Source organism: Trichomycterus rosablanca, chromosome 18 (assembly GCF_030014385.1).
Source record: "Trichomycterus rosablanca isolate fTriRos1 chromosome 18, fTriRos1.hap1, whole genome shotgun sequence".
Taxonomy (NCBI): Eukaryota; Metazoa; Chordata; class Actinopteri; order Siluriformes; family Trichomycteridae; genus Trichomycterus; species Trichomycterus rosablanca.
In genome coordinates, this window is record NC_086005.1 from 5,510,268 (window position 1) to 5,538,151 (window position 27,884).

The 27,884-nt window shown below is 39.8% G+C and overlaps 2 protein-coding genes across 2 annotated transcripts in view; one reads left to right on the forward strand and one right to left on the reverse strand.

The window, feature by feature from the left end:
- exd3 (exonuclease 3'-5' domain containing 3) overlaps positions 1-12,204 on the reverse strand; it is an 81,714-nt gene extending 69,510 nt beyond the window's left edge. Inside the window, exons 1-2 of the mRNA XM_063013982.1 lie at positions 12,120-12,204; positions 6,041-6,106 (exon numbers count right to left, since the gene is read on the reverse strand). Of these exons, the coding sequence (XP_062870052.1) occupies positions 6,041-6,065 (25 nt within the window). The 5' untranslated portion in view covers positions 6,066-6,106; positions 12,120-12,204. The remainder of the gene's footprint in view (positions 1-6,040; positions 6,107-12,119) is intronic.
- A 2,965-nt stretch (positions 12,205-15,169) lies between these two features.
- Positions 15,170-26,446, forward strand: cdc37l1 (cell division cycle 37-like 1). Its single transcript, XM_063013936.1, has 8 exons — positions 15,170-15,394; positions 18,578-18,853; positions 18,957-19,053; positions 20,476-20,591; positions 21,679-21,801; positions 22,753-22,923; positions 23,083-23,154; positions 24,043-26,446. The coding sequence occupies exons 1-8, from the start codon at positions 15,293-15,295 to the stop codon at positions 24,157-24,159; spliced, it is 1,074 nt and encodes a 357-aa protein (XP_062870006.1). The 5' UTR covers positions 15,170-15,292; the 3' UTR covers positions 24,160-26,446.
- The last annotated feature ends 1,438 nt before the right edge of the window (positions 26,447-27,884 follow it).

A 27,884-nucleotide genomic window follows, 5' to 3' on the forward strand; every position in this document is an offset into this window, starting at 1 on the left:
ACATCTAACATCTGGATATTTACAAAGAATGAACCAGTACAACTAAACTATGGATTGCAAAAATAAATGATGGGTGTATGTGTGTATAAGGTGACCGTGCACAGATTAGGATATTTACATGGGTGGAAACAGTACAGTGCATTCTAAGAAAAGTCTGTAAAGCTACTGTAAGAATTGCAAGAAAGATTACGTGTGTGTGTGTGTGCGTGTATAGAAAGTGAATGTGTGCATACGTGCAAAATGCAAAGAGAGCCTGATGTGCTGGGTATACGTCATCTACACACATTAATATCTACTTCATGGACATAAGATGTGGTTTCTTGCACCCTATGATTAAACTGTGTGTCGGGTCTGTGGTCCAGAATACTCTGCTATGATGAATAAATACAAATACAAGAGCAGCCTGTATTGTACACCATATTGTAAATGTTTACTTTATGTTTACAGTCTTACATATTTCCATGTTTTTTTATAGAATTATATATTTATATTTTTCCCCACTGGTCAATAGGAGCTAAAACACCAGCATTGCAGTGCACACGAGTTAAAATTTGGATTTCATAATCTCCACAGTGCAGTCACGAAGAGTGGCACAGTTCAGAAAGCTTTACTGTGAAACTGGTTCCACAAAGGCAGATTGTGCAACTCCATGTTGTTGTATACGACTAAACATTCCACTCAAAACTATGCATGTCCCTACAGAAAGCTTAGACAAACAATATAAATCTCCAGCGAGCGTGACAGAACAGAGTTACACTGCATGTTACTACACAGAACTCACAGCAAAACACGCCAGGATGAGTGAACCTGGACCTGGAACTATCTCTGTCTGATCGCTGCACAGGCGCATGCATTCACACACGCACACACACACAGGCGACATTTTACGCTGACAGCACTTAGCAGAAGCTTTTACCCAAAGCAACTTTTTACAAAATACAATGCAAGTGATTGGAGTTAAGCCCCTTGCTCAGGGGTCCAACAGGGTCCCAACAGTGGCATCAATAGTCTAGTATCCTAACCACTGAGCTACCACAGGACTAAATACATGCACACACAGACTGAGGCAGGACGCATCAGCAGCAATCGATGAGCTGGCGCCAGTGATCAAATCATTAATATACATGTCTGCACATTCAGACGCTTCGCTTCATCACCGCAGGCCAAATCTAATCCGCAAAGGTTAGAATGTGCACACACACACACACACTTGATTTTGCTTTGATCTGTTATTAAAATGAATGTAAGCACAATTAATTGTTTCTCTTTGTCATCACCTCAGGCCCAAACTTGCAAAGAGCAACACATTTTTTGGCTTTTTTCTGTTTTACTATTAATATTTACTATTGAGCCCAAATTGTCTCTCAGACACACACACACACACACATACACACACACAAACACGTTTTTACTTTCGATCCAATTATTATTAACGTGCATGTCAGCACACTCAATCGTTTCTCTTCATCGTCACCTCAGGCCTACGATCACACACAGACACACTCAGATACACGCAAGGAGCAACTCATTTTTTTATTTTGCTATTGCTCATCAACATAAGGACGTAACAGCATTAAACAATGTTTTGAATTTCATGATCAGACTTAAGTATTGCAAAGAGCAACACATTTTGTCTTTTTTTTTTTTTTTTTTGCTATTATCAGACCATTAATTATTGCACCTTATCTGGTTAATGTCTTTATATTGGGCCCGTTCTCTCTCAGACACACACACACAAACACATGTTTTGGCTTTATATCAAACTATGAAGGTGTCCTATCAGCACACTCAATCATTTCTCTTCGTCATCACCTCAGGCCTGCAGTTACACAAACAAACACACTAAGATGCACACAAGGAGCAACTCATTAAAAAAAAAAATTTTGTTTTGATGTTGCACATCAACATAAGGATGCATCAGCAGGAAACAATGTGTTTTATTTTTATTTTTTTACTATTATCAGACTATTAATTATTGCACTTAATCTGTTTAACGTCTTCATATTGGGCCCTTTCTCTCAGACACACACGTTTTTGCCTTCAATCCCATTATTAACGTGCATGTCAGCACACTCAATCGTTTCTCTTCGTCACCTAGGGTCTATGGTTACACACACAGACACACTCAGATACACGCAAGGAGCAACTTATTTTTTTGTTTTGCTATTGCACATCAACATACGAAAGCATCAGAAACAATGTTTTAAAATTTCATGATCAAACTATTTGGCTTTTTTGTTTTACTATTATTAGACTGTTAAGTATTGCACTTAATCTGTTTAATGTCTTTATATTAGGCCCTTTCTCTCTCAGACACACACACACACACACACACACACGTTTTCACCTTCTATCTGATTAGTAACGTGCATGTCAGCACACTCAATCGTTTCTCTTCGTCGTCACCTCGGGCCTGCAGTTACACACACAAACAAACTCAGATACACACAAGAAGCAACTCATTATTTTCTGCTTTCTTTGTTTTGCTTTTGCACGGCAACATAAGGATGCATCAGCAGGAAGTATTGCACTTAATCTGTTTCATGTCCTCGAACTGGACCCATTCTCTCTCAGACACACACGCAACACATATACTGTTTTTTTGTAATTTTTTTTTTTATTACATGTCAACATGAGGGTGCATTAGCAGTAAACAATGTTTTATTTATTTATTAAGATGTTTCACGCGGTGCTTACACAGTAATTATATTCATGGCAGGAATGGAAGGTAATTCTTATATTTCATTACATTTACATTTACAGCATTAAGCAGATGCTCTTATCCAGAGCGACCTGCAGAAGTGCTTCTATAGTGAACATTACCTTACTCTAGTTTAAGTATTTCACTTTATAGTGCTGGTCAAGTGTTGTTCTTGTATGTTGTTTTTTTGGATGCCCTTTTAGACCTATTTTCTCCCAAAAACATGAGCACTGTTTGCATTTTGGCTTAATTAAAGATTTTTCTCACAGTGTTTGGTTTTGCTACAGACTGTAGTTAGAACATGCAGTTAATATATGTTTGATTTAAATGGGTATATGGAAGGTATCACAGTGGAGGAGCTTCTCCTCTTACAAGATGTGTGTGTTAACCGTGTGTGTCCAATGCTGAATGAATGAATTTTATGATCAGACTATTAATTATACTGCACTTGAACTGTTTAATGACCTCATATTGGACATCAACAGGGCAGTGGTAGCTCAGTGGTTAAGGTACTGGAGTAGTAATTAAAAGGTGGCCGGTTGTGTGTTCAGTCAGAATTGTAAGTCGATTTGGATAAAAGCATCTGCTAAATGTGCACAGCAAATGTAAATATAAATATCATATTGGGCCCTTTCTCTCTCACACACACACACACACACACACACACACACACACACACACACACACACACACACACACACACACACACACACACACACACACACACACACACACACACACACTCTCTCTCTCTCTCTAGAGGGAAAGGCTGACGGAAGAAGACAGTGGAATGTGGAATATGAGGATAATGGGAGCAGTGAGAGTTAGGAGAGGATGAAGACACACTTTCAGAAGTCTATATCGTCCTCCAGGCCTGCTGTGAACCCACCCGTGATACTACAGCAGCCTGAACAAATTGTAGACTAAACAATCTGCACTAGCAATGATTAACCACCAGCAAGACAACCCAGGACACCTAAAGGGGATCCTCCAGCATTGTCTCTACAATCCAGACCATGTGTTTTTACCACAAACATTCAGAGAGAGAGTTCACTGCAGTGAGAGGAGAGGGAAAAAATGCAGTGAGTGGAAACCACTTTTGTTCTTTATTTCCACTGTGTTCATCGACTTTACATTTACACACAATGTCTCCAGTTTGTATTTGTAAACATAACATATGCATTCATGTACATCACCAGAAGTACATAAAATACTCATTATTTACATTTACTTTTCTGGCATTTAGCAGACGCTTCTATCCAAAGTGAGTTACAGTAATGTGACAGTATACTGTCTAAGCAAATGAGGATTAAGGGCCTTGCTTAAGGGCCCAACAGTGATAACCTGGAGATGATAGGGCTGAAACCAGTGACCTTTCGATTACTAGTCCAGTACCTTAACCGCTAGGCTACAACTGCTGAGACCACGAGAGTTTGGGTTCGAATCTCAGCTCTCTGCTCTGCTATCAGCCACCCGGGTGCCCAAACAGACATGACTGGCTGTGTCTGAAGGTGGGAAGAAGGAAGGGATTCCTCACTGCTGGTGCAATTGCGACCTCTGCTGGCTGGTCAATGGCGCCTACACAGAGACGGTAAATAATGGAGATCAGTGCGTGACATTCTGTACACGATACTGATCCTTGTGCAGGCAAAAAAGAAGTGGTTGGCAACTGCATGTGTTAACGGGGGGGGGGGGATACTGTGAGTCATTGGAACCCTGAGAATGGAAATCTATTCATTTATGTATTTATTAGGATTTTACCATCATGTTTTACACACTGTAGTTACATTCATGACAGGACAGATTCATCAGATAATGTCAAATACATTTATGGACAATTTTGTACCTTCAATTCACCTCACTTGCATGTCTTTGGACTGTGGGAGGAAACCCACACAGACATGGGGAGAACATGCAAACTCCACACAGAAAGGACCCGGACCGCCCCACCTAGGAATCAAACCCATGACCTTCTTGCAGTGAGGCAACAGTGGTTGCAATGTGTATCAATCCTGGTGAAGGTAAATGAGCTTTTATTAACCCACATTAGAATGTAAAGCAGATCCACAGCAAACACCTTAAACATCAGTGTCAGTACAACTGGTTTTATAATCAGCAAGTGGTAACTTTAGAAAACCACAAGTGGTCACTAAACAGGTGGCCACCAACTGTGCTCTCAAAATAATGTTACAAATGTGGGAAAAACACATGATGGTGCAGGAAACCTGAAAGTAGCAGGAGCAAAAAACCACAAACCAAGAAACAATGGACTGTAGCTCTAACACAAAGCCAAACTGCTGAAAAAAGCCCAAAGATACTAATCCAAAATTTGCACATTAGCATTAGAACAAAATAAAACAATGCTCTGCCAAAATACAAACAAGAACAATAGATTCCTAAAGTTCTTTATTTGTGGTGTGTTAATATTTCCCTCCTAATACTCTTGTATTAGACTAGAATTAAACTTGTACTGTTTAATTGTTTATGGTGTGTACTTTTATTGTTGTATAATGCTACTGGGGCTTTAATTTCCTTCAGGATTAATAAAATATCTATATTTATATTTGTAGACAAAATCAAAAGACAGTATGTGTGTGACATGGAGCAGCTATATGCACTGAAAAAATATGAAATAATAGTTCAATAAACATCAGTAAAAATTCACATAAAAAGTCTTTTTTAAAGCTACAAACACAGAAACCAGGAGCCCTTTCTTTAATATTTTAATTTATTATTTAAATTGGCTTTCTTGTGCCTTTATGAAGTAGGGATGCCAAAAAAAGTAACCCAAGCCCTCAGCACACACCATACATTTTTCAAGGCTGAAATATGGCAACCCTAATCAAATGTTTATTTCACTTTCACATTTTCAACAGTTTTACTCCGGGCAGAGTCGAGACAGGTCCGATTCCACCAGGGAACGCCGGGCGCAAGGCAGGAATACCCCGGACAGGCCGGCGACTTAGTTTTGTTTATTTATTGTTTTAACACCATGTCAACACATTGGCTACATTCATGGCAGGATCGTTCAGTCTCTTCTTTATATACAGAGTTTGAGTTCTGTTCCAGCTTTAACTTTGCTAAAAATTTCAGGCAGTCAGTTAGAACATGCCTGATATAGACGGGCACTTGGCAGGTGTGGCCGGCAACAAAAATCATGACTGTGTAGATGTCCAGCTGGCTGATAGCTCTGCTGAGATTTAAACCCGGATCTCAGCAGTGGTGGGTAAGCATGAAAGATCGGTGTGCCACCCGTACGTTCTAGTGTTCTAGTGCTGAACTACTGTACCAACGTCACCCAGCACACAAGATACAAAAATCAGTTCAGTTTTATCTTACCCTCCGATTCCTCGGCCTGGTTCATTCTTCCACACAGTGAAGCTCTCTCAACCCTGGTTCAGTTACCTTTACATAAAAAAATAACATGCAATGCATTAAAAACATGTTCCAGACTTACGTGGGATTTTCAGAGGTTGCAAGCACAAAGACGGCCGATGAGACGCATCACATTTGAATCATGAATGTTAAAGCTGGGGAGTCCTATCCAAAACCTTACAACCGACTTTTGTGTATAATACTGGATATTCTCACTTTAAGGGAATGGGTTTGGTAAAAGACAGTTTTACACTTTACAACAAATACAGAAAATCTAATAACCTCTACTTATTTATGGTAGAGGCTCAGAAAGACCCTGACTTTATTTTTATAGCCTGTTACGAGAGCCGTACCAGGCTAAAATAAATAGTTTTTGCTATCTGCAATGGGGTGAAAAAGTTCCACCTCCATTATTTACATAAATTAATTCAGATAATTAAACAGAACATAATATTCAACAGGACCTTTAATAAAAACACGATTAATTAAACAGAATGATCCCAGAATGATACCCAGTGATACCCAGTGATTCCTGAGAAACCGCCTCAACCCTGACCAGGATAAAGGTAAAACAAAATTAGATGAAAATGAAATTGGATGTTATGTGTATGAGGAAAGATAAAATAGTTTCATACTTTTCAGTAAAGTATGAAAATGAAATTTATTTATTACAAAGTCAATTAGCTTCTGTAAGTCACTCTGGATAAGAGCGCCTGCTAAATGCTGAAAATGTAAATGTAATTAGCAATTTTCCGAGCTCTATAGATACCCATGAAGCACATGCCTTGCTTATAACTTATAAGCCTACATTTAAGAATTGTATTTATTTAAATGGGTTTTAGCGCCATGTTTAACACATATGTGTCATTTAATAGCTAAATAAGTACAGTAGTACCTTGAAACTCAACATCAATTGGTTCTGGGAGTGGCGTTGAGTTTTAGGGTATTTTTTTTCCATAAGGATGTATGGGAAACCTGTTAATCCGTTCCATGGTCCTGTGAACTCATGTAAAATAATGGGGTTGTTGACACTTATACACTAAAAACAACACAAATATAATATAAAAAAACACTGAAATAAAAAGCTGATTCTTACAATTTCTCAGAACCTCGAGCTGTAACAAGTATAAAAGTGAAACAGGAGGAAAATCCAGCTAAACACAGATACATGTGGAGCTTCCAGAGTGAATCTGACGGTTATTCCACACAAATGCAGATTCGTCTCATATTCGCACTTTAATGACGTTTTACCGCTCAAGTCGAGCGCTGAACAAAGCAGCTGTTCATTGGTAATTTGAAATTAAATAAAAAAATTCTTAAAAAACAAACTGAACAGGCCGAGTTTAAGGAAAACGTTGAGTTTAAGGGTACAAGTTTCGATGATTTTGAGTTTAGGAGACGTTGAGTTACAAGGTACCACTGTACTGTATTATGTTTCTGTTTGTTTATTTCATCTTCTCTTTATATTTTGGTCTATTTTATATTTGTAATTTTAAGGCTGTTAGGTAGGTCAAAACTGTTCTTGTGTTGTCCTGCGTAAGTTTCTTTTATGGTTTCAGGCTCGTGTACTTGTTGTCTTTCCTTTGTGTGTTTGGGGCATTCTATTAGGACGCAGCCTACATTTAAGAAAAGAGAAAAATCGTGAATTTGAGTTTTCAACTCAACCAAGGACAGTTATAGCGGGATCAACATTTTGCATAGGAACAGAAATGATTTTCTTCAGAACAGAATAGATGTGGTCAGTACACAGGTGTGCCGAGTCCTCATGTTGCAGCAACATTTGATAAATGACCAGAAACAATAAAAACTCAAATCCTTTTTTTTTTTTCATTCCAGCTTCAGAACGGTTCCATTTTGGCATCTGTTCCTAATATTCATCTTGTTCAGATACAGAACATGCCAGCGATTTGGGCCTTCACACGGTCCAATGCAATCTTTCGCAAGACTGCAACATCCTTGCTGACAGCAGACAAAATATTTCACACAGACTTTTCCTCCCTCAGATCGATCCGGACGTTTCATCAGCAGAAATCCTCAGATTTGGAGAGGCGCTCAGCTGTGACATGTGATCGTCAGAGGGTCGATCGCACCGACACAACTTCAGCCGAGCTGAATTACTGAAGTGTATTCTGCTGCTTAATCGCACTTCAGTGTTTCAGCTTGGCTGAAGTTGTGTTGGTGCGATCGGCGCTCTGACCCTCAATGTGTGAGCGACCGCCTGAGAAGCAAAAACGCAGAACACACAGACTGGCACCCACATGTACGTGTCTATTTCTCACACACACATCTCTCTCTCCATCTCTCACACTCCCTGTGGGAATGGCAGGCCAGGCTGGGGCAGGCTGCCAGCTGGCTGGGTGACATGCTTTGAGGCTGAGGATGTTTTTTTAGGGATGGAGTCTGGACTGTTTCTATTTCTTTCCCTCGCAGGTCCCAGGGGAGGGTCCTGGCACCGAACTGCAACACTGACGCACACACACGCACACACACGCGCACGCGCGCACACACACACACACACACACACACACACACACCTGTGACACGGTACTGCCACCACATGGACAAACAACAGCAAGACACCCTGAGAAAAGAAAATTATAGGAATATTCACAGAGCTTTGGACACTTGTTCTTTTACTCATTTGTTTATTTTATTTGCATGGGAGCAACATGGCTGGTGCACCAGGGGTGTTGTCAGAGATTTGGGCACCATGAAAATATCACTTCAGGCTCCAGCACCTCAGAAATGTTTCTCTTTCTTTTGTTTCTCATGTCTTGGTTTAGTAGTTTAATAATGTATTACGGAAAAAAAATTAGGGCCCCTGATCAGTAATAGGCCCATCCTAACCCCAATGTGGTGCCCATAAGTATCTCTAATTCACCTCACTTGCATGTCTTTGGACCGTGGAAGGAAACCGGAGCTCCTGTAGAAAACCCACACAGGCACAGGGATACCCAAACCGCTCCACCGGGGAATTGAACCTAGGACCTTCCTGCTATGAGACGACAGTGCTACCCACCGAGCCACTGTGCCGCCCAGAACGGCATCTATTAAAATCTTCATTATACTTCTGCATCTGTGTCTGCATTTCTGCAAACAAGCGACTGTCATACATGGATCTACACACAGACTCCAAACAACACAAATGAGCTCATTGGACATCCAATACAAAACCACGAGCACTAAAAGAACATTTTGGAGTGTATCCGTGGGAACCTGGGCCCTTTCAAAGGGCAAGGACAACGTGTGTCAGGCACTGGAAATGCCTAGCTCACATTTAAGCTTCTAAATTATCTTAAAGGAGGTTTTCAGTGGGACTGAAGTTAGTAGAGATCCCCCACATCAAACTAGTCAAACCATGTCTTTCAGAAGGTCCTTGCTTTGTGCACATGGGCAGTCATGCTGTATCAGGAAAGCTATTAGCATATGATGTATGCAGTATAACCGAGGGTAACTGTCAGTGATGGGTGTGTCCGAAACACTTGAACTATAGGAGGTTAATGAATAATTAGGAGGGGTGTCCACATACTTCCAGCCATACAGAACGCTTTAATAATGTTTAAGTTGTCCACGAGGTGGCTGGCAGAGTTGCATAAACTAAACCATAAACATACAGAAACCTGAATCAAAATCATTGTTTGTTTTCATTCTCGTGTTATCGATTACAAATTTATATTACAAAACATCACATCATGTACATTATTTACTAAGCAATTCTCACATATCAGTCCTTTTAATTTATTAATGTTAATAACCAGTGCAATCAACTAATGATGCTAGTAATCAGATAATAAATACAAAATAGGACGTTCCTAATTACACATTTAGAATAAAACAATTCAGTTTTACTGTGGGTTTATAAACACCTACAAGAAGATCAAATGTGTCTTCACTATTTTTAAGTCTACTGTATTTAATTTGTTCCCTTTTGGCTGCTCCAGTGTTTAGGAGTCGATTTTGTTTGTTTTGTTTGTTTGGATTTATTGCCATATCAGCAACGTATTGGCATTTTGGCATTGGTATTTTATGGCAGGGACAGGTACTTGAACAGTAAAATATTACATGTTCATATCATTTGTTTTAAATTTAGACTTCCTAAAAAATTAACAATTTGAACTGGAGGAATCCTCTCAAACAGTACTTTTATATTCTCGACGCTGTAAAAAATGTCTCTGATAGTAGAAACCGTAGCGCATTCTAATAAAATATGTTTAATTGTTAGGGGGTTAGCACAGAATTGACAAACTGGTGCCTGCCCACTAACCATGAGGTGTCGGTGGGTGAGGGCAGTATGGCCTATTCGACAACGGGTTATAATCGTCTGGTCTTGTCTATTTAAAAAGTCTCGATTGTGTGAAATACAGATGTTGGGAGTTATTTCATGTAGTTTGTTTTGGGGATTGCTGGACCACTCTTCTTGCCATTTCTCTCCGCAGTAAACTTTGATTTGTGGGTTGGCATCAGTTTTGGGGAACATATTTCCAAGCAATGTCTTGATTTGTTGCTTCCTTTGCCAGGCTGTCTGCTTTTTCGTTTCCTTCTATGCCACTGTGACCTGGAATCCAGCAGTAGAAGATGGAAAAAGTTTAGGAGTCGATACAGCGGATCTGTGGTCCTCATACCAGACTTAGCACAGTTTACATGTGAAATACCCTTCTTGAGGGAACCCTACTATTTCTATCCAGGTTTGGGATCAGCACGGAGAGCACACCAAAAAGTGCATCTTCGTTGTTTCAGCCATCCCTCACCCTCAGCCGTTAGACAATCATGTCCACGCAGACGCCCGACCAGCCGATAGCACCACTGAGATTCGAACCCTGGATCCCCAGGTCTCAGCTATAGTGAGCTACCACTGTGACACGGGTCTGCTGTATTTCATATGACTATTAACCTTAAAGCTAAATGCTAGTGGATTATCAAAATAAACAGAAATGAAGCCCTTGTGTGATTCATTAGTGCGTAATAGTAATCAACATTCTGAATGTGCTCGTTTTAGTTCTGACACATTTTAAATAGCTTTTAAGTGTCTTTTCGGTTTACACTGCTCTAATTTCTTCTGTCATGTCACTACGCCATCATCGCTTTGTGATGGTTGGATGCACAGATGCGTTAGCTTTCTCCAATGCCCTCTTTCCTATGTCGCTTGTAGCAGACTAGCCCCTGATAAAGCAATCCATGTCATTATTTTGTTCATTCGTCTTATTCTTGGCCTTCTTAGTCCTTCCACAAGTCTTGTCATTAATGTTGTTGTGTGAGAACTTTATTACATGCCCAAAGTAACATAACTTGCAGGACTTAATGGGGTTCAATAACTTCAGTTCTGGCCATCCTGTACACCTGCTCAGTGGTGATCATCTTCCTCTAGAAGATGCATTTTTAACTCAAAAACCTGAAGGCATTTTTCTTGCTCTTTCTTTAGTGTCCAGGCTTCACATCCACATGTGGCTACAGGTCAGACCAGAGCTTTCATCTAACTTAGCATGGTGATGGTCAGATTGTTAAGGATATAAAAGTCAGTGAGCACATTAGCAGGTCCTGTACATGATCACATCTGACTTTACTTCACCGCCACATTCAGAGACCACTAGTGAACATGTTTCTATTTAGCATTATCCTCTCATTTTAATTACATTTTTCAATAATAAATTCATATGACTAGTTTTTATCCTGGTCAGGGTCGCTACGGGTACAGTTCCACCGGTAAACACTACCTGCAATATGTATGAAGACATTTACAAGTGTGTAAGTGTATTTTTAATTGTATTTATTTCACTGTTTATTGCTAGAATGCGGTGTTTTAACCACGATAATTATAAATAACAACAACAATAATAATGATAATTATAATAATAAAGTTATTTAGACAAACACAACAACCTCCAGACATTTCGTTATCCACCGTCAGCCAAACCAATAAGCTTTGGTTAATTCAATATCTACTAAATAATATGAATCTATTTAGTAATATGTAAACATGTATTTAACAGTTTATATGTTTATATTTGTATTTTATTTGACGGGAATAAGAAGTGTAAAAACTTACTCAGCCTTCCAACACCGATAGCAAACATTTCAGTAAAATGTGTTTCCGGACGGAACCAAATACAAACAGTTCTGTTTCTTACGGACATTTAATACAAATTGTACAAGTAAAAAAACATTAATTTTATTTCGCAAAGTGATCAGAAATACGTACGCATGATGTGATTTAAATATAACAGCAATATATACATATTCATTTTTTTTTACTTGTTTCATGTTTTAACTATTTAACCAAGCTATACAGTCTACCATTGTTTTGAACCCGCCTACTTTCAGTGAGTCAGATCAATTGATTCACTAGAGCCGACTCCTTTTCTTCCAAACGACTCTCCGAGGCTTGTTTTGCAAACTGGCAATATGAATGTACTTGTTACTTTTCTTTTATGCCTGTCTAATACAAACGATAATCAGTCCTGATCATGGTCGCAGTGGGTCCGCTGTCACATTGAAACACTGGACTTAGGGTATAAGTGAATACACTTTGGACAGGGAGTTACACTTTTGCACCTCTCTCACTCTCTAAATTAGACCTCTGGGGTCATAAGAGCACGTAATCAACACTTACAGGCCCGGGAGACCATGCCAAACCACTCACAGACCCTGACCAGTGGTATAGTTTAAAACCAGGTTCCAAGGAGACGGAGCTACAGGCCAGTAAAAACCCAGACTAGCAGGCTGAGGAACAGCTTCTTCCCCAGAGCTGTACCCTTCATCACTCCCTCTGTACACCCCTGCCTGAACCCCTAAGAACTCACGCTTTTTTGCACCTCATTTTTGTCACTTTGCACTTCAAATCTTATATGCTGCTATTATTGGCTGCATGTTTTATGTCTGTGTGTTATCATGTGTTGTTTTTCTTGTTGCTGTTGTTTTTCGTTTTTATATGATTCATTTATGTTGAGAAGTACCACAAAGTATTTTGTTTTACTATGTTCAATGACAAATAAAATGTAAATTCTATTTTATTCTATTGTTGTCTGAAAACACCTAAAACTTAAACTTAAGGGACTTTGGGACAGGGCACCAATCCACTGCAGGGCCACATACATGTGTATAGGTAGAAACTGGAGTAATCCAGTAACACAAGAAAAAATGCATTAAAACTTAATCACACAGTGACCTTAGACTGGGATTAGGCTTCCCAGACCCATGTTACTGTCACAGCACCCACATAACCAGCTGTTCCACTGTACACTGCCACTGATTATTAGATTGTAACCCAATCACATTTTAATCAGTTTAGTTCATCAATGTAGATGGCCTAGTGGTTTTATATTTTGTCATAACAGCAAATTATGCAAGCCCAGTGTAACAAAGGAGTTTTTATGCAAATCTATTGTTAAAACACATTATACATCATAAAGTCTATTACCTGCACACACACAAAATCAGTCTGAAAGTGAAGGTAAAACACAGCAAGATTACAAAAACAAAATATCTGTAGTGGTGATGAGTAACATGTCATGAATATCTTTGGGTGTGTGTGTGTGTGACTCACATTTTTGTTCTTACTGCTTACATTTATTATTATTATTACTCTTACTCTTACTAAAAAATTTTTTTTGCATTTTTCCTCCCAATCTAGCTGTATCCAATTACCCAATTGTGTTACGCTTCCTCTCTACTGATGCTGATCTCCACTGCTGATTGAGGAGAGCGAGACTGACACACGCCCCCTCCGACACGTGTGCAGTAGCCGACTACATCTTTTCCCCTGCACGAGGCGAGATCAGGATCAGCTTTGTGTACGGAGAGCCACACCCGGATCAACGCATTATCCCTCGACTTAGCAACCAGCCAGCAGAGGTTGTAATTGCCTCAGTTATGAGAGATCCCCCTCCGGCTCCCATCCTGTATGAACAACAAGGCAATCGTTGGTCATGTAGTCGGATGGCAGAGCTGAGTTTCGAACCAAAGAGTTTGAAATGTCAGCTCTGGTGTGCTAACGTGTTTTACCGCTGCGCCACCTGAGTGGCCATTTGCACTGTTTTACTAATTTTTATGTAAATCTGTAACTTTTTTAATATATTATATATATTCTATTGTTATCATTTTCTTTTTATTATATTTATTAAAACTGTATTATAAAACGGATAGTTCCGGTCCTAAAATCTGATTGGCTGAGCCGCGTTCGAAGCCGTTGTAAAATCCCCGATAAACTCACACCTATGACCGCCTCACATCATTCCATATTAATACGCCACTGAATAGAAAAAATTAATGTTATTTTCGCCCTCATGTTGCCTAGCAACACTGTTAATCGAACTATTTTGCGTCGCGGAAGAATGCTTTATTGTAAGTTTATACACAATAAATACATTTATGAATTAAACATTGTTGTATTTATTATATTTTATGTTGACCGCCGTTTTATAAAAGCAATAAGCCACTCGAGACCGTACGTTACTGTTACGATTTTAGCACGGGGAAAGAAGTTTTAGGCACTCCGCTTCACGTCGTGCCAAAACGTCATCCCCGTGCTAAAATCACAGTAATGCACGGCCTCTCGTGGCTTATTGCTTTAATAATTTTGTCACACACATACACTACACAAACACACACCGACTCTACACAGACTCACACAGACACTACACAAACACAAGAATAGCCCTGATGGACCCACACAGACATAATGTTTGATAAGCACATCTGTTTTTTTATTCTATTTTTATTTTATGTTTCTTTTTTAAATTTTATATTTTCCTAAAATTATTTCTTTTTGTATATTTAGATGAATGTCTTTTCAATGCTCTGGCAATACTGTAACCACTACAACAGTCATGTTAATAAAGCTCCTTGAATTGAATTGAATTGAATTGAATTGAATTGAATTGAATTGAATTGAGAGAGAGAGAGAGAGAGAGAGAGAGAGAGAGAGAGAGTGTGTGTGTGTGTGTGTGTGTGCTGAATTCAGTATTGTGATGAACCGAGTCCTGGTACCGAATTGAATCGAGTTGCGTCAAACGACTCTAACTCTTTTGATTCAGACGATCAAACCTTAAAATAGAACTTGCTGATCTCTACCACGTGGAATCAGATTAGGAATCGACTCCGTGATTTCTGAACAGTGGTGCTGATGTCAGGGCGAATAGGACCATGCTCGTAAATCGAGTCTTTTCTGTTTTATAAACTTGAAGTTGAAGAGTTTATTCTCGGATAAGTAAAATATCAGTGATGGATTTGTTTGGGAATAAGGATGACATGATTCAATCTGAGGCGAACTGCTGTGAAAATGTCAACCAGAATCCTGCTCCACACTCACAGCAACTTCATGAGGTAAAGAGTTTAACCAAACCAAAACAAGCTGTTCTGAATAACCAGTTTGGTATAAAGTAGTGAATGGTTGTGTTTTGAAATTAAAGCAATGCTGGTTATTTGTTATAGTGACTACACATTTGAATGCAAACAGTTAACGTTAGCAGGTTAGCATGTTAGCCTGTGGCAAGTTCACACCCCCAACAAGTAACGCAGTGGTAAACAAGCGGCACGTTTCTCTGCACTCATTTTACTAAATAACTTCGTTATATGTGCTAAAGTAATAGAATTTACACTTGTTTGTTATCTTTATTTACTTTGTGTTAGTTGCATGGATAATATTGTAGCATAGCTACTGTAACTAGTGTTAGCAAATGTTTCTTAATGCTAAAGTGATAAACAAGGTTAGTGCGCAATCGCAGTAAATATTGTCATTATTTCATTTTCATTATTTTCTAGTTTAGTGTTATTCTTCCTAATCCTGAGACCTTGTTTGAAAACAAAATCTACTGTCCACGTATGTGGGTATACAGTTACTGAGACTGGTCCATCTGATATTGTTCAGTGTATTAGTACTAGGGCTGGGCGGTATGACTAACAATTTGTATCACGATATTTTAACGGTTTCACGGTATGTTTTTTGTATGACTGTGACTATTTATATGTCTGTGGCTTGTTCTATTGTCATAAGTACATAGAATATAGTTTCACCATGTATACAATAAAGGTTTTGAGGACTATAAGCTTTGCTTGGCTTTACAAAATAACACAATATATGATGGAATCAGTACGCGTGAAACTGTTGCAATAAATACACATTTTATTGTTTATTTAATATTTAAGTATTGTACAATTACCCTTAGCTCTCCCTTTAACAAATAACAGGACAGAATGGCTGTATTTGAGGAAACAAAGATGGTATACTGAATGTACCGTCTTACCTGCCAGCACTAATTAGTATCCACTACCATGTCAATCATTTTAAACGAACCACCAGAGGACCATCAGTTATCAGAGATTATTGTGGTGGTGGACCATTTTCATCACAGCAAAATCACAGTTTCTGCATAAGGTTCATGGCTGAATAGTAACTATACTGTACTGTCATAAGTGTATTTAATCACATGCATATAAAGAATAACACCTTTCTGATTGTTATGAGTGTACTGTTGTAATAATGTTACAGTGGTCATTGGCAAAGGCTGATTTGAGGGGGTAAAGGCGAGAACAGTTCCACTATTATTTATTTATTAGGATTTTAACGTCATGTTTTACACTTTGGTTACATTCATGACAGAAACGGTAGTTACTGGTTACACAAGATTCGTTAGTTCACAAGTTTAGTTTCAAACACAGTCATGGACAATGTAGTGTCTCCAATTCACCTGGCTGCATGTCTTTGGACTGTGGGAGGAAACCCATGCAGACATGGGGAGAACATGCAAACTCCACACAGAAAGGACCCAGACCACCCCACCTGGGGACCGAACGTTGTTGTGAGGCCTTCTTGTACAATTAGAACTAAACAGCTACTTTTATAACTCGTGAAACTTGTAGTGCACTGGATCACATAAAGCAGCGCTTGTGGTAAATATTAGAAGTTAAATGTGTTTGTAAGGAAAATAATAATTTGTATATAAAATGTAAATTGCTTTGGCTTGTCGTCCAGCAGTGATGGTGAGCGTCTCTATAAAATGGAAAAAAGGCAAAAGACTCAACAGTGAACACCACAATTTGGAGCAGAATAGTTTATTATTTTACAATGACACAGCAGTTTGTCATTTTGTAAACATTACATGGCTGCATTAGGACTGCATTAGACTCTTCGTGTGATAGCACAAGACTTTGGAGCTAGCAGCAGTAATGTTGAGTTTTGATATGTGTCTGTATAGAAGATGACATCAGTATCTCAGCTGTGTGAGAACACCCGATTGGAAACAACCTGCAACATCATGATCTATTTTCTGCTCTCTTCTGTTGTGGTGACTTGAGCATGTTACAGTGCAGAACCCCAAATCTTTAAGCCTTTTGGACCTAGAGATTAGTCAGAGGCCTGAAACGATGGATCAGAGCTTAAAAAACACCAAACATAAATCCATGTGTCTTAGGGAGTATATACGATAACATCAGCTGATCTTGTGTTGCTCTTTGAAGCCTGGAACAATCCAGTAAAAAGTAAAAATGAATCCAGTCATTGGTGCTCTCTGTAATGTCCTGTCCTGTGTCGTCAGGCTACAGAGACACTTCCATGTTCATTGGTCTGTGCTGATAAAGCAGAACCACACATTCTTCTCTCTGAGAGATTTGACAGCCAAATTACTAAACTGCTGTAACTGTAAATTCCTTTTAATCATTTTTTGAAACTGTTTTGCATAAATATCAAGTGCCTGTTTAACTACTGTCCTTAGGCCTCCTTAATAACAGAGTGTCTCTTTTCTCAGTCTATTTATATATTATTGTTTTATTTAATAATGTATTATTTATCTATGCCCTTTTAAAGTATCTAGGATCTTTACATATACATCATAAGCAGAGTAAAATAGTAGCTCAGAATACTGGATGCAGTTACTGTAATAGTGTCCATTTCAGATTAAGCTTTGTTATGGCTAAAAGTATTTGGACACCTGACCATGAGCATCCCATTAAAGTGACCTTTATGTGATCCTTTCAGCTGTAACAACATCCACTCTTCTGAGAAGGCTTCTCACAAGACTGAGGTATATCTGTGGGAATTTGCGCCCATTCAGTCAAAAGAGCATTTATATGACTAGGCACTAATGCCGGTCAAGAAAGCCTCAACTGACGTTCCAGTTCATTCCAAAGCTGTTTAGTGGGGTTGGGGGTCAGGGCTCTGTGCAGATCGCTGGAGTTTCTTTAAAAGTTGTTCTTGATGTCTTTATACAGTAGATCTTGCTTTGTGCACAGGGGCACAGTCATGCTGGAACAGGAAAGGGCCTTCCCTAATCTGCTGCTAAGTTGGAGGCATATTATTTTCTTTATATAATTGATTTATTACACCTGTTAGCAATTGTTGAGGTTAAAACACATTTTTAAAAATGTAATTAGAAGAGGTGTCCCAATACTTTTGACTGAACATTTTAGCTTGTAATACGTCACCAACCCTTCATGTTACTGGTTTTAAGACTGGATTTGGACTTTATCAGTGAGTGTTGATGTAAACTCTGTCTCTATGTCCTCTCACAGGCCAGTGCAGAGAGCATAGCGTCTCTGTGCGAGCGGCAGCAGCGCTGTGTCAAAGCCTCCATCGTGTCTAGCTGGCAACTGGTGGAGGCGCAGGATCAGCTCTGCGGCCTGGAGCTGCACGGGTCTGAGTCAGCAGAACAGGCCCGAGCTCGAGCCCTCGCCAGCTCAGCACACCTCTCCAAGACTGAGGAGGAGTGGAGGAGGAAAGAGAGCATGCTGGACTCGAGAAGGAGCCCAGTCCTCGGACAAGAGTTCTGCGACAGCGGCTTCGACAAGGTAGTAACAGTTAATCACTTTATGACTTGTTTGGCAGTAATCAGGTAATTGATTAATTAAAATCCCTGGTGGCAAGGCACTGAACAAAGTGTTTGTTTACCAGAGTATAATAAATGACACCCAGCTGAGGATGAATGACACGGAGCATGACAGGAGTTTGACGTTTGTTCAGCGGCACGAGCAGGAACTTCAACATTTCGGTGAGCGAAAATTTTAATTTTATTTCAATGTTCAAGCTGTTTTTTTTTTTTCCAGAACAGCTTTAAACAATTGCAGAGAACAATTGCCCCATAAATATTTTACATTAACCATATATCATTATTATTGTAAGTACAGGCATACATTTTTAAAAAGGTCACAGGTTTTTTTTCAGTACTGCATTACAAAAAGAGTCCAGATATTAATGCTAAGCACAGCTGTCATAATTGCTGACCATCAACTGGAACACCAAGCAGGTATCTCATTGAGGGCATCAGCAGAACATCCAATCAAATACAAAGCAGAGAGTAGCACAGAGGTAAAATACACAAGCCACTGTACACTTCCACTGGTTCAGATTTTAGCAGTCCTATCAGGTGTCTAAACAGACATGTCTTGGGAGGGGTTTTGTGAGGGCTGCATCAGAAAGTCTGGTATGCAGACCATAATGAACTGCTGTGATGACCCCTAAATACTGGAGCAGAAAAAAAGACACAGTTGGCACAGTTTTACGCAGGGCATGGCCCTGCTTAGTGTATTCTGCTTTGGACCAGTAGACTGACAAGTGCACTTCGGCCACCACTCCCCACTAGACACAGCCAGTCACGTTTGCGTAGGCACTCGACAATCCGATAGCACAGCTGAGATTCGAACCCTGGCTCTCAGCGTATTGTATTACTGTGTCACCCAGACACCCAGAACAATGCACTGTTGTGAATACAAGAAATGTTTGCAATTCCAGGCTTAACCAACAGATGGCAGTAGGGCTGCATTTCTGGCGATGAGGAGACGCTTTTTATCCAAAGCGACTCACAGTTGTGACAGTATACAGTCCAAGCGATTGAGGGTTAAGGGTCTTGCTCAAGAGCCCAACAGTGGCGGTGGTGGGGCTTGAACCGGTAACCTTTTGATTACTGGTCCAGTACCTTTACCACTAAGCTTCAGCTGCCCTGGACAAATGTCCATTTTTAATTCCTGCTTGAATAAGCCCAAACAGAGACCTTTCCTAGAATCAAACCCTCCTGTGGAGAATCAAGGGTTTCCTACCACAGAATTCTTTACAACTAGTGGTTTGAATGTTGTCAGCTGAGCAAAAGTGAATTATTGTTGAACTAATGAATTAAAATGTCATTTTTTTCATAGAGTATTTAATTTATTTAGGTTTAATATTCATACTGTAATTTTATTAGATGAACTAACCTACAAGCATTCAATGTATACAAGTGTAACCGTGCAAATATTGTCTATATTATCTGCGTATTTTATTTAAATGACTTGCCATTTCTTTCCTCATGCAAATGCACCCACTGGACCTCACAGTAAAGTCCTCTCCTGACAGCGATAACCATCACATTAAGCCCTGTGCATGCATGCATGTCGTGCTTGTTTTAAAGCATCTTTCTGTTCCCTGATTCTGTTATCAGGAATGCTTAGAAGATGGGACGACAGTCAGCGCTTTCTGGCCCAGTCGCCCCACCTCATTTCAGAGGAAACAGCCAACTATCTGATTTTGTGGTGCTTTCGCCTTTACGCTGAAGAGGTAAGACAAGAGTGATGAGTGGAGGCTTCTGTGAAACTAAAAATCGCTGAGCTTTTTAGTACAACACATTCTGCTTGTTTTGACATTCTGCAGTAGCTAAATCTTCTAACTGGGACAGTGGAAGCCTAGTGGGTAGAGCTTTGGGCTATCAATCGAACGATTGTCGGTTCAAATCCCAGCTCTGCTATTCAGCCACTGTTGGACTTTTGAGCAAGGCCCTTATCCCTGTCTGCTCCAGGGGCGCCGTACAATGACTGACCCTGTGGGGAAAAAAGAAATTCATTGTCCTGTACATGTGTACATGTGTATATGTATATTTGACTAATAAAGGCATCCTCCCTTCTTTTTCTTAAATAGAAGTGGGGTCCAGATACACAGTGTGTATATTGTCAGTATGTACAACAGCTTCTGGGGCGGCACGGTGGCTAAGTGGGTAGCACTGTCGCCTCACAGAAAGAAGGTCCTGGGTTCAATCCCCAGGTGGGGCGGTCCGGGTCCTTTCTGTGTGGAGTTTGCATGTTCTCCCTGTGCCTGTGTGGGTTTACTCCTTGTGCTCCGGTTTCTTCCCACAGTCCAAAGACATGCAAGTGAGGTAAATTGGAGATACTAAATTGTCCATGACTGTTTGATATAACCTTGTGTGAACTGATTAATCTTGTGTAAGGAGTAGCTATCGTTCCTGTCATGAATGCAACCAAAAGTGTAAAACATGACGTTAAAATCCTAATAAACAAACAAACAAGCTTCTGAAACTGGGAAAAAGATGGACATAATCACAAATTAGTTTTTTTTTATAGCAACAAATGAGGGAAATTTCTGATAGCACAGACAGCACTTGTTAATTTGTTTCACTTGATTGAAAGATTATTGCAGTGACTCAGCAGTCTGGCTTTTTTAAATTGCTTTTGAGACTCAGGGAAATGACTGAGAGTGTAAATGTCATATATAGCACACAATTCAATCTGAAAGAAACATCCTAAAAGAGCCGAAACCTTGTGGAGATGTTGCTGACCTTTAATATTGTTCAGCTGATGAGGTGATGACATTCTGTTCTCTTTCTCTCTGTTTGTCTTTGATTTCCTCTCAGAAAGAAGCTCTGATGGAACAGGTGGCTCACCAGGCTGTTGCCATGCAGTTTATTTTGGAGATGGCTCACAGTGTGCAGCAGGATCCACGGGCCTGTTTTCGCCAATTCTTCCAGAAAGCCAAAGTTAGAGCCGAACACGACCACTGTGCCCTACAGTAGCTATGTTTACATACAGCCCAAACCTTTAAACAAGCAAAGTTCTCGGATTCCTTACACTAACAAGACTGGAAACACACATTTAATAGATATGGATGGATGGATGGATGGATGGATGGATGGATGGATAATGTGTTAATATGGTGTTAAACCCACAAACAAACAAACAGCCCAGTCTAGCAAGACCAGAAGTAATTTCTAATGAGATCACTTATGAGAAAATTTGGCTTAGGAGTTCTGTGAATAGTACTAAATAAACAGATTTACTTGATTTTTTTTTATATAAAAATATTGGGTTTAATCTTCTAAAAGTCAAGCAAATTGTGAGCTAATGTGGCATAATGGTAAGAGCTGGTAACAGCAGTGCCCGAGTTCCACGTTTTGGAATCCCAGGCTTGGCTCACAAATACAAAAGGCGCATGGCACAACATTAACCTAGACATTGGGTGGGCCACATCAATGCACCCTTAGTGCCAGTCCCAAGCCCGGATAAATAGGAGCGTTGTGTCAGAAAGGGCGTCCGGTTAAAAAAAACAAAATAAACAAGCTGGCATATGCAGAAAAAGAATTACTTACTTAATGAACTGTACACACTTATACATGTATACATGACACATAAAGATGTTCCATTCCTATTATGTTGTCATCTTGTGCCCAGTGTTGTCTGAGCAGGCGCCTGACTGACCACACTGGTTAAATAGATGAACACATAAATAAATAAAAATATGCACATTTAGTCATTATATACGAATGTTTTGTGTTGTTTCACCTTGTTAGTGTAAGTGAAAAATGTGTTTTCACACTATAAAAAAAACTGTACCTCTTAGCTAAATTAATCCAGTGAATTTGTTTACATTGTGCTGTACTGCATAAAGATTACATTTATCACACTTTCTGCTTTTCATTCCTTTTTTTAAGGAGGGACAGGAGGGATATCTGGACGTCTTCCACACTGAACTGGAGGCCTTTAAACGAAGAGTAAGAGAGTACTCTAAGCAGCCTAAAATGAACAACCCAAAAGTTCCTGAGCAGCACGTTTCAGCTGGCTGCCGCCTCGATCCCAAACAAGTGCTGGAGTCACTTCCTCCTGTAAGTAATATTTAAACACCATCAAGAGAAACAGTTGTTGTGTTTTAAGCTTAGTGTGGTTATTTACTTACTTTGTTTGATTACAGCATTTTAAACAGTAAAGAAATTTACACTTAAGAATAATTTCATTTTATTTGTCTTTAAACTTTTGATGCTCAGGAACTGAAGGCGTGTATCCAGTCACAGGACATGCACATTCTCCAGAATGTTCTCAGCACCATGAATCCACAGGTAGTACCAATTCCACCCAATGCACAGCTTGAGTTTTGTTGGTTGGTCCTGGTTCTCACACTGATCAGTCGTATCATCTTGTGTTCAACAGAATAAAATGAGCGTATGTCCTTTGTAGAAGAAAAACAAAGCAAAACCCAGTAATTGGTTCCTGTAGTCTGGCCTATTATTCTAATCACTGATCCAGTACTTTAACCACTAAGCTTCATTACATGGACAAAAGTATTGGGACACCTGACCATGAGCTTGTTGGCCATTCCATTCCCAAATCATGGGCATTTAAAGTGAATTGGTCCCTCTTTCCTTAGTAGCTTTAATATCATCTGCTCTTCAGGGAAGCCTTTCTACAAGACTTTGCAGTGTGTCCATAGGACTTAGTCAGCAGAGTCAGTGAGGTCAGGCACTGATGTTAAAAAAGAAGGCCTGGCTTGCAATCCAAGTAAAATTAATCCCAAAAGTGTTGAGTTGGGTTTGAGACTAGGGCTCTGTGTCAGCAACTGGAGCGCTTCTGCACGCAACTAGTCAACCATGTTTTTATGGTGCTTTCTTTGTGCTCAGGGGTTGTAATCATGCTGATAGAGAAAAGGGAATTCCCCAAACCGTTGCCACAATGTTAAAAGCATATCATTTACCACATGTTAGCAGTGGATATGGCACAGGCGACTACATTCATCCATTAGGAGGGGTGTCCACATACTTTTGGTAATATAGTGTACCACTACTCATTGCATAGGATATTTGTAGAATCAGGCAGTAACAGAGTGCAAGAACTCAGTATATGTATTCAGTGTCCACAGTGTGATTGTATTAATAGTGTACATCCTGCTTTTCTCCACACCTTGACTAACCAGTTGCTCACACTTTTACTCTCTTCACCTCGTCCTCTAGGTGGCAGAGTATCATATTAAGCGCTGTTTGGCTGCAGGACTGTGTACACATATTGGATGGAGCCCCAAAGAGGAGGACTCAGAAACAGAAGAGCTAAGAATGATGGAGACCTCATAGCGCACTTGGCTTACATGCCACCCCGTTCTGTTTGGCCATGATCAAGCTTTTAGTTGCACACGGGCGACCGCTGATCTTGTAATCTGCACCACCCGCTGCATTCACTGGCACTACAGATGAATTCGACCCAGTCTGTAATTCCGATGAGCTCCTGCTGAGGGGCGGCAGTGTCTGTGGGATGTGAGACAAATCGGATGCATGGTTTCAGGCACTTATTAGAAACCGAATGTTAAAGAAGGAAGATGGAGCTTTTTTTTTTGTTTTGTTTATTTGAGTTCACGCATGAATGTGTGCTGCACTTTCAATTTGATTGAGATGATAAAGTTTATATAGATCGAGGACAGGAAGAGAGACTTTCCTGCACATTCTGTTACATTTATGTTGTGAAGTCCAGGACCTGAAACGAGAGAACTGATAGGAAGAAAACATTTGTCACTTTGTGTGTGTTTGTTGTTTATTTGGAATCATGAGGATGATAACACTATGTCTCTCAATGCCCTTTGAAGCTGACTGGATAAGGTGAGTGGAGACAGTGCAGGTTTTTTTTTGGCTGCTCACGTATTTAGGCGACACCACAACAGATCATTTTGGTTTGTGTACCTGAATTGGGACAGTTTTACACCAGATGCACTTTCTAACACAACCCTGCTTAATTTGTACAGGCCTGAGAGTGCACTCTCTCCAGACATGATGAATCACGTCTGCATAGACACCCAACTGGCCTATAGCGCTGCTGAGATTCAAACCCTGGGACTTGCATGTTTTACTGCTGCGCCATTCAAGCACCCTGTTGATGCTTTAGCCAAAATTAAAATTCACACAATGTTTCTCCAACCCCACATGCTCAGTTTGCCAGGGTATTTGGTCTCTAAAGCTTAAACTTTAGTTCAGTACTAAAACTACAAGCCTAATGCAGCTCACATAATAAAACTTTAGATTTTTAAGCCCTTATCAGACTGGACTAGATTTACATGAATGATTTTAGGTCTATGTCAAGTGCTGGGTTTCAACAGGTGTTGTTGCAATACCAATCTTTGGAATTGGTTAATGCCTGGTGTGACTTGTAACCAGTGTGGAAAGTGTACTCAGGCACTTTGTGTTGCTGTTATGAGTTACTCCCACCAACAGGGGGCATTGTAGCAGTGTAGTGTAGCAGTGTTTGTTAGCACAACTGGGCTGTAAACTGAGTGTCACATACCTGAGTTTCATGCACTGAGACTTACACATTTAAAACTCAGGCCCTGGTCACTGTGAGGACATTGTGTAAGGCTATTTCCCCCAGTGTTTTGCATGGTGTTACAAGAACCAAGCCATTGTGTGGCACATATCAGTGCACTCTAAGTGCTGATCCCAAGCCCAGATAAAAAGAAGGGTGGCATCAGGAAGGGCATCTGGTGTAAAAACTGTACCAAATAATATATGCAGACAAACGATCTGCTGTGGCGACTCCTAATGGAAGTAACCAAGACGAATCATCATCGTCATTATTCAGTTTGGATATACAGAATTTCCTGGAGCATTTAGGCGACCTCTAGCAAGTTGTACACCAGTTAGCTGTAGATTCCTTCAGAGGGTCTTGGCATGTATGGAGGACTACGCTGTAAGGCAGAAAGGTACGTTACTTCTGCTATGTATTTTGTGTTCAAATAATGTTGCTTGTTAGCTTCAGTATGAAACTAAAGAAGCTTAACTTTAGGCACCGAATAAGTTCTGGTCAAATGGTAACATAGGATAATTCTTAAATCGTTTGCATTCTATCGTGTCTACAATATCCCTCCAATTAATTAGCTCTATAGTGCATCATGGTGGTTTCTAGGCTGCGCTCAGGCATGTATTCAAATCCACTAGATATAAAACATTGTTTTAAGGTCTGCGAAATAAACATTAGCTGCAGAACTTGTAGCTAATCATAGCTGTGTCAAATCTGGATCCGTTTCAGATGCAGCTAAACGTTTTCTCATGGTGTTAGTTTGCAGTGTTCATATACCTGTAAGTGTAGAAGCTCCAGATACACTAGAGCGCATGTAGATTACATTACAGGAGCAAATCCTGCTTGTGCTAAAACGACACTCTGAAAAGCAGTGCAGGTTCATGGGAGAGCACTTTGTGGTGAAGAGGACAGAATGGCAACAATACCAATGACTACATGTTCTCAAATTACAACATTAAGCTTTTCTAACTAAAGCATGGCAAAACAATATTGCCACATTCAACCAAGATTGGACTTAATTATATTTTTATGTACAGTACATGAACATCTACCATTAAAATAATTTCTGTGAAATTATACATGTTTTTGTATATTTTATTATTATTTATCTATACTACTGTATCCTTGTTAAAGTTACCACAATCCTAACCTGGCTGGTAACTCAAACCTGCACAGTTAGCTCTGCAGGCCTGTACCTGGATAGGGTGTTCATGGAGTTTATAGCGTGTCTCTGTGTGCAGTACAGTATGGTTCTCTATGTGATAGTCTCTCTGCTCCCCTTGGCCAGCGTGGAGGTGGTACAAGCAGCAACTCTTAAACTGGGTACAAAAGACAAAATCTGTGAATATTAATGAATATTCAAACTGAAAACACCCACATGTTTTTCTGGAATCTTATATAAGCAGGCTCCACAAGCACTGGCCACAGGTAAACACAAGTAATATTTTAATATCAAACTAATTAAATGCTAATGCCAATTTCAAGATGTCTGCTCCTCATAGTTCCGGTTTGACTGACATACTCTGTAGGTCTCTGTTTCAGAGGTGGACTACAAATGCTCTGGAACGATTTACATCTTGAGGTTCCATATGCTGGGCAATATGGGAGTCTGACATGTTTGCATTTGAGAAATGCAAATCGCTGCGGGTGTGTCTATAATGTATCCATCTTATTGGTAATAGTAGAAACAATATCTGATCAGAGCACCTTTCAACAGAAACATTTAACATGATTTAACATCATTAACATTAATCATTTAAATTTTGGGGAAAGTAAAAACCTACGACAAGGAGAAGGAGGATCAGTTGTACAAAAGTAAATTTTAATGCCTTAGTAGGCTACAGTTATATCCAGAATCTAAGCTGGTCTAGGTGTTCTACATCTACTGACTCCTGATGAAATGCAGACGGAGATGCTGCGTGGGTTCATTCATTAAATCAGGTTCATAAGGTGGTGTAGCTGGTGGATTGGGTACTGCAGAGCAAGATGGTTTCTAAGAATTTCATTTCATTGCTTTGGTTACTGACTGTGAATTTTGCATGTTCTCTTTGTGTTTGTGTTCGTTTTTTCTGGGTGCTCTGGTCTTCTCCCAAACGTACAATACAGAAGGTAAACCGGCTACTGCAAATCACACCGTGAAGTAGTTAAGCGAGTCAGTTAAATGAATCGGTGAGTTGAATGATTCGGTGAGTTGAATGAGTGAGTCGAAAGCGTCCACTGATAAGACTACAGTAAGATTACATTTACATTTTCAGCATTTAGCAGACGCTTTAATCCAAAGCGACTTACACAATGAGCTGAACACGATGAGCAATTGAGGGTTAAGGGTCTTGCTCAAGGACCCAACAGTGGCAACTTGGTGGTGGCAGGGCTTGAACCAGCTACCTTCTGTTTACTAGTCCAGTACCTTAACCACTGAGCTATCACTGTCCCTTTTACCACTCAATGTACATGAAAAACAGCATGTAATAGCTCCAGTCAGTAACTGTATACCGACAACCAGTACTAACAGTGT